Source organism: Anneissia japonica, unplaced genomic scaffold (assembly GCF_011630105.1).
Source record: "Anneissia japonica isolate Jap-2015-1 unplaced genomic scaffold, ASM1163010v1 scaffold4988_len2956909_cov206, whole genome shotgun sequence".
Taxonomy (NCBI): Eukaryota; Metazoa; Echinodermata; class Crinoidea; order Comatulida; family Comatulidae; genus Anneissia; species Anneissia japonica.
Genome location: NW_022696345.1, coordinates 255,570 through 263,710, shown reverse-complemented (window position 1 = coordinate 263,710; position 8,141 = coordinate 255,570). Strand labels below are relative to the sequence as shown.

General features: G+C 34.8%; 1 protein-coding gene across 1 annotated transcript in view; it reads right to left on the bottom strand.

The window, feature by feature from the left end:
• LOC117101880 (low-density lipoprotein receptor-related protein 4-like) overlaps positions 1-6,749 on the bottom strand; it is a 9,476-nt gene extending 2,727 nt beyond the window's left edge. Inside the window, exons 1-8 of the mRNA XM_033241997.1 lie at positions 6,728-6,749; positions 6,405-6,548; positions 6,160-6,194; positions 5,265-5,593; positions 4,717-5,114; positions 4,372-4,593; positions 1,733-1,891; positions 1,259-1,387 (exon numbers count right to left, since the gene is read on the bottom strand). Coding sequence (XP_033097888.1) covers positions 1,259-1,387; positions 1,733-1,891; positions 4,372-4,593; positions 4,717-5,114; positions 5,265-5,593; positions 6,160-6,194; positions 6,405-6,548; positions 6,728-6,749 — 1,438 coding nt within the window. The remainder of the gene's footprint in view (positions 1-1,258; positions 1,388-1,732; positions 1,892-4,371; positions 4,594-4,716; positions 5,115-5,264; positions 5,594-6,159; positions 6,195-6,404; positions 6,549-6,727) is intronic.
• Positions 6,750-8,141: the final 1,392 nt, after the last annotated feature.

Genomic DNA, 8,141 nt, shown 5'->3' with positions numbered 1-8,141 from the left:
TGTGTGTGTGTGTGTGTGGGTGGAGGTGTGTGTGTATGTATATTGTATACAGCGGTGGCATAAGAAATTTAATTTGCCAACAATGGGTCCGCCATGTCGACGGAGGCATGGTCGCAGATCATGTGGGACGGGGTGGGGTTGGTCCCCCACTTTTCGGTGGCAATGTGATTTGATATGTCAAAAAGATGCCTGAAAATTGTTGAAATGAATTGCATAAATGAACCAGGTTTTACCGAAAGAGCCCTGTACAGCCAGAATATATCTTCTTATAGCAAGATACCGGTATCTCTGACCACAAATCAAAAATTACCTATACACGACTTGAGTGCGCGTGCCTTCTTTAAAATTATAAAGTATGAGAAGAAAAGGGTGTAAAAATAAGATTTCTTTCGGCACATGAAGTAGGTAAAGTAAAGTAAATACATCAAAGACAATTAAATTTTATTTTCTATAGTGCATCACAGGGATTAATTAGATCTCTATGATTGCCAAAAATCCCTAATGAAAGATTATGAGAAATTTGTTGGCACTTCATTTTGACTATAATGGTGATGTGATGATGATGATTAATTTTTCGCTCTTCATGGTGGGGCTGAGATGGGTGTGGACTCGCGAATTTAAGTAGGTAAAGTAAAGTAAATACCGGTACATCAAAGACAATGTTTTAAAGTTAAAGATGATGAATTTTACTATATATAAGAGTGTCATTTCCGGCCATCTATAGGTACTATTTTCTAAAATTTTCGCACCTCAGCCCCAACCATGGTGGGGCTGAGGTGGAACTGGACTCACGGTTTGAAGTAGGTAAAGCAAAGTAAACACATCAAAGACAATGTTTCAAAGGTTATTCATTATGGTACATCACACATATTGAATTGTTATGGTTTATTATGGCAAATTGTACTTTTAGACAACAATATCAGATCAGCAATTACAATAGCGTTATTTGGATAGTAAAATTATTATTTTTTTTTTTTTTTGATCCGTTGACCTCGTCGTGCCGTCGGACGAAATTGGGTTCCCCCCCCCCCTCAGTGGTAGAGTAGGTGAATTACAGTAAAAGCTATAAACAAAAACATTTTGAACGTTACAAAAACAATCCTGTACCTCCGTGACAGGAAGGGAAACCAAGTACTAGACCCTGGGATTTGTCGGGAAAGAAGGACCTTACTCACAAACCACTCCGTTTAAGTCTGTAATGTCCACGAACATGAAAATAAACAAAATAAAATATTAGAGGTAAATATAAAGAATATACCTTCCTCACAATGCTTGCCAGAGTATCCACTGTAACACTCACACTTGTATCCTCCGTGGAAAAGTTTTGTGAAAAAGTTACTTTTGCAGACACCATTCTCACATGGGTTCGGATAGCAATGACTCCAAACTAAAAGTAAAATTGAATTCCATTGTTTTAGTCGAGAAATCTTCAACACTGAAATAGTGACATACCGTAGGTTTACAAAATTAATGCATCTGCCTTTCTTGACAGACGTTCCATAAAAATTATTATTGACCTACATTGTTTCTATGATATATTCAGTGGACTGCAGTATTATAGGAGAGCTGTAAACTGTTGAGAAAAGTCCTAATTAACACTGGATTTAGTGATCGGCCAGTATTTTTTTTAGAATTTAACCTTCGGATTGGACAGCAAGCATACAACAACTTTAAAGCTTGTGTTGTTTCTTAAAGATGTATTATGTTTTAAAAAAATGATGTTACTACTGACTTGGGGTAGTTGTAGTTGTATAATAAGGCCTGCCAGTAGTCAAACAACCTCTTTCGTCGGACCCATCATCACAGTCTTCATCAAAATCGCAGCGCCAGTAGATTGAGATGCATCTCCCATCACCGCATGTGAATTCATAATCTTTATTACAGGTATCCTCTAAAAGTGCACAAAAATGACAAAATAGTATTGTCGCCTTCGTAACATATTTGCCAGAACCAACGGCTTTCAAGATTCATTGGTTCTATATTCTGTTACGGTTACGGTTCATTACAAATACTCGCGCCTGGCTAATGGGCTAATCAAATTAGTCTGAACGCCCGGCAAAGTTAAGCTGGGCTTAACCATAAGCCGGGCTCAACGTAAGCCTGGCTTATCTCCAAGTCTTTGGTCGTACGCGTAATCGTCACTATAACTGCAATAGATCGTTACGAACACGTATCATAAAATGTAACAGTGGCCATTCCATAAAAATTATTATTGACCTACATTTTTTCTATGATATATTCAGTGGACTGCGGTATAGGAGAGCTGTAAACTGTTGAGAAAAGTCCTAATTAACACTGGATTTAGTGATCGGCCAGTATTTTTTCAGAATTAACATTGGGATTGGACGGCAAGCATACAATTTTAAAGCTTGTGTTGTCTCCTAAATGTATCATGTGAACAAATGATGTTACTCTGACTTTGTGTAGTTGTAGTTGTATATGTATAATAAGGCTGCCCAGTGTCAAACAACCTCTGTCATCGGACCCATCGTCGCAGTCTTCCTCAAAATCGCAGTGCCAATAGATTGAGATGCATTGCCCATCACCGCATCTGAATTGATAATCTTTACATGTATCCTCTAACAGTAGCCTATACACAATTGCCGATCGTGGGTTTTCATTTGCTCAGACTTACAGTACATTTTAAATTAATCTTAATTAATAGGAGTGACTTTTAATAATAATGATAATGATAATAATAACAATGGGAATAATAATGCTAATACTGTATTATTATTATTATTATTATTATTATTATTATTATTATTATTATTATTATTAATATGCTAACTGGAGTACATAAACACAGACGGTGATGGTGTAACCCCATACTTAAGTTTGGGGGCTAGCTTTGGTGTTTATTGTTTTGTTTTTGTGTTTTTATTGCTTTTTTCTTTGTTTTCTTGACTTATTGTCGAACGCATAAAGACCTCGTTTATTTGCGCTATCTAAATCCATCTATTATTATTATTATTATTATTATTATTATTATTATTATTATTATTATTATTATTATTATTATTATTACTATTGTTGTTATTATTATTATTATTTAATAATAATAATACTGTAATAATAATAAATAATAATAATAATAATAATAATAATAATAATAATAATAATAATAATAATAATAATAATAAAAAATTGTAATAATTTGCAAAGAGATTTGAAAGCTTTAGCTGCATGGTCTAATCTTCGGCTCCTAAGATTTGACAGCACTAAATGTGTTGTCTTAAGATTTCATGCTGCTTTCCAGTATGTTTATTCCTTGGGAGGAACGTATCTTAGCGAGGACTCCAAGCAGAAGGATCTACGAGTGGTATGAAGTCTACCAAACACGTTACATTAACGAAGAGAAGACAACCATTTTATACCAGTCAATCATAAGACTAATACTCGATTACGCCTCAGTCGCATGAAATCCAAGAACCAAACAAGACAGTGAGTTAGAAAAGGTGCAGAAAAGATACCCGCGTCCCTGTACTACTAAAATTAACTTGACCTCCTTGGAGGAGAGAAGAGAAGAAATTGATCTCCTTGAGACTTGTAAATATATGACTCTCCGATATAGATCTTCTCCATCGAACTTTTGTCTCGACACCACATAGAAAAGGTTGAGAGGTCATTCATCAACATTTTTCAAAGAGAAGCAAGGACAGAAATTGCAAAGCAGTTCTTTGGTAATAGGATTGTTGACACTTTGAACAATTTACCTGAAGATGTTATTGCACCAAGTGTAGGTCTACCAACCAAGTAACCAAGTAAATAATGATAATACTACTACTACTACTACTACTACTACTACTACTACTACTACTACTACTACTACTACTGCCACTACTACTACTACTACTACTACTACTACTACTACTACTACTACTACTACTACTACTACTACTACTACTACTACTACTACTACACTACTAATAATAATAATAATAATAATAATAACAATAATAATAATAAAAATAATAATAATAATAATAATAATAATAATAATAATAATAATAATAATTATAATTATAATAATATGCCTAATAAATAATGATGATGATGAGGAGGGGGTTGATGATGATGATGATGATGATGATTTTTTTTTTGTAATTGTAATTTCTTTGTAATTGTAAAATAGTACTGTATTTCAATGTGCGACCTTTTTTTAAGTAAATTAATTGTGTTTTTTTTTTGTAGGGCCTAATTGTAATTTTTTTGTAATTGTTAAATAGTATTTTAATATGCAATTTTATTGTAATACAATGTTAGCTTTAAGTGCTACCGTTTTTGTATTTATGTATTAATCTTCTATACCGTAATAAATAAATAAAATAAATAACAATATCACCATCGGCTAGTAATAATGTGTTTTACCATTAATCTCGGTCGTCATGCCGTCTGGTGGACTGATTGTTATAGGAATTGGAGTCAGTGGATTCCTTGTTGTCAAAACCTCACATGTACGCCCATCTTGCATTAAGAACGAGTTTGTGGGACAGAGACAGGAAAATTTATCAGAGTTATCACCCCTTTGAGGGGCAGCTACGCACAGGTAAGAACATCTACCGTTATTTCCTCCACAATGGTTGATAATTCCTGAAGCGAAAAAAGTTGGATGATGGTTTAACGGAATTATTTGAAAAACTACAAAATATGAATGATCTTCATTTACATTTACTTTTCTCTCTCGAGTATATAAGACTTCGATAAAATTCTTACCATTGATTTGTTTTTGAGGGTGATATATTTGGATGCCAGTGGGACGATTGAGATTTCCAACCAAAATAGTATGGCTTCCATTGGATTTGTTGGCTTTAATGATAGCCCTTTTCTGCCAATCTGTCCAGTAGACATAATCTTCGAATACAGTGATAGCGAAAGGATGAGGCAAAATTGAATCTGATTGGAGGATGGTGCGTCTACTCTGACCGTTGTAGTCAATGCTACTTAGGCTGTGTCTCTGGCCATCGACCCAGAAGAGAAGGTCACTAACAAGGTCAGTGGTCAGACCATTTGGCCAGCTGATGTCAGTGTCAACGAGGGTCACTCTTGCCTCTCCATTCATTCCTGCGCGTTCAATCTTAGCTGCCTGACCCCAATCAGTCCAGAACATGTAACTGTGGAAAAACAAATCATGTTTACAATAGGAATCTAATTTTAAGAAAGATTAAATTTACATGTTTTTGTGTCTGTTTTCTGTCATATATACTTTTAAACATATCACAATAGTATAAATTAATCTAATATTATTAAGTAAGCGACATTACCCAAGTCTTGGCTCTATAGTAATAGCTCTTGGCTCATCTAAATTATCAGAAATGAGAATGGTACGTTTGCTTGGATTTTCAAGGCTTGCGACTTCAATGGCATTGGTTCCCGTATCAGTCCAGTAAATGTTACGGTAGACCCAGTCAATAGAGATTCCATCTGGTATGCTAGCCTCAGTGATGAGAACTTCTGGTACACCAGTGCCATCTATATTAGTGCGGTAGATCTGATCCAGAGACACGTCAGACCAGTATATCTGCATCTCCTTGAAGTCATAGTCTAAAGCCACGGCGTTATTTTTTGCATTATCGTTTATATATCGTTTATTCTAAGGAATATTCCATTGGCTTACTATCAGGGTAGCAGGTGACTTATTAATAGACGTTTATTGTGGGTTTTCTATCAGAGCACGGGTCACAAACATATATATATATTTTTCAATTCTTATTCAAACTAACATTTACATAATAACTAAACACAATATATGATAGTAGAAGGAGTCAATTAAAAATTGTACAGCATTTAATTCATCACCAGTCTCCGTGTTCTGGGCGTGAGGTCCACAATCGAAGTCCCTGTGGGGTCCGCGAAACCCTCCCAAAGCAAGAGGATTTTTGTGCTTTATGGGTCTAAATAATGCTATAAAAGCAGATATGTTTAAAAATGTCTGTGTCTGGATGGGTCTGCAGTGCATTGGGGTTGGAGGACTTATTTGGAAAATTTAAAGAGGGGGTTTCGCCAGAAATGAGGGGGTTTGCTAGAAAAGGGGGTTCTCCCGAACCATAAAAACCCCCTGGATACGGGCCTGAAGGTCTATATCTAACCTTTTCATTTCTACAACATACTTTCATCTAAAGCTAGAAATCTATAGGCCTAACTGTAATATAAAAATACTGCAATTGTTGTAGGTGTACTAGCAAAAATGATGTCTGAGAAACAAACCATAATATTTATTCAAATGATTTCACCTGGTTTCAAAACTGTTTAGATAAAAGATAATTCTTTGCAAATAAATCAGTAATAAATACCATAAGTAATAAAATAATTTTTCGATGTTTAATCTCAGCCCTGTTGTATGAAAGCCCTCTACGATATAAATATTATTTATTAGAAGTAAAACATAAATTTGGCGTGTTTACCTTGTTCAATAAGAGCCTCCATGCAGACATGTCCACAGCCATTCGAACAACATTTCAAAGATCCTGTGCAGCTATAGTCGCTTGTGCACATATCCACGCAAATTCCAAAGCCTTTAGGTGTGGGACAGTCACCCTCTTTTGCAACTAATTACGAGAATAAGTCGAATAAATTATTTGAACAATACAAAGTAAGCAATGTAATATTTATGATTTTTTTTTTTGGGGGGGGGGGGGGGTAAGTTTAAATCTTTTTTTAGCAGCTCAATAGAGACGAAACATATTTAAAGCAGACCTACCGGTCGTAGCGAGAACCCACAACAAACCTAACCACGGGAGCCAAGACATACTCGTAGTATAAATTCAACTAGACGAGTGACAGAACAATTCCGCGTCTCTCCGTTGTATCAAATGATGCCGATCCCATTGACGTCAATTTCCTAAGGGATTAAATGAAAAAAATAATTTAAAAAAATTTAATAAAATTGCGCCCGCTAATGTTTAGATTATAGGCCAATATGTTTGTATTAAACAGTGAAACTATATTATTGCCAATAATTAGGAAATTTTAAAATATGGAGCAAGAATAATATAAATTATGGTAACAAATTATGGTAAAAGCAGTGTTAAAGATAATAATAATAATAATGCAATAAAACTTATCAATCGCCTATTAAAGTTAAAAATAATTTGCCACCGGCGCTAGAAGAAAAATTGAAAAAACAGCAGCAGAAGAATCACATGAACTATTGAAAATTACAAAAAAATAATCATTGGACTATTTATAATCAATCATCATTTACCGTCATCATCATCACCATCATCGTCGTTGCTGCTGTCAAGAAATTATCTGGATAGTATTTTTTTTAAATAATTAATTAGTTATTCGTTCTTAACCAGAGCCAAAAGAAAGAGAGCGCACGCATAATGCTTGTTGAGACTACGCACTCAGTGATAGCCAATCACAGATGGGGAGCTGAGGTTAACCAACAGACGTAACTACGACATGACCGCTTTAATAGACGAACATGGAGTGTGCAGTTCAGTTCACACCCCACAAAACGGATCCTTAACATGGATCTGTATTAATCTGATAAGCGGTAATAAATGGTATAGACACTTTTAATTGGGCAACATGTAATCCATCGGGCAGAATGGTACATACAGCAGGATGGATTATACAAGGAGTGGTTTACCGGGAGTGCCAGTTGATAGGCCAACTATACACCTATTATAATGCGATTATTAATTCCACTCTGAGTCCAAGAAATAAAAATAAAACCAATGCGCATTCCTTCGCGAGTCTGTACCATCATTAAATATCAGACCAGCATGTGCCTAGAGAATTCGTCTGCTTGTTGACAGTATGCTTCAGTATATTTCATATATAAACAGTCAAACAGCATATTACAACCAGAGCAGTCACTCTGAGAACACATCTCCGCCCTGTGCCTGAACACCAACAATAAGCAGGCCGAGATGGTCAATCAAAATGCTAAAAATTATCAATAAGTGATCATTTGTATCGGGATTAATCCGCATTCTCATATATGTATATATATATGTATTATGTATATATGTATATATATATATATATATATAATATAAATCAACAAAGGTACATATACAGTGTTTAATAAGGACATCATGTCCTTATTAAACACTGTATATGTACATTTGATGATTTATATTATATTTATTCAACAGTGTTAACGGCTAACTTCCTTCAATATTATATAT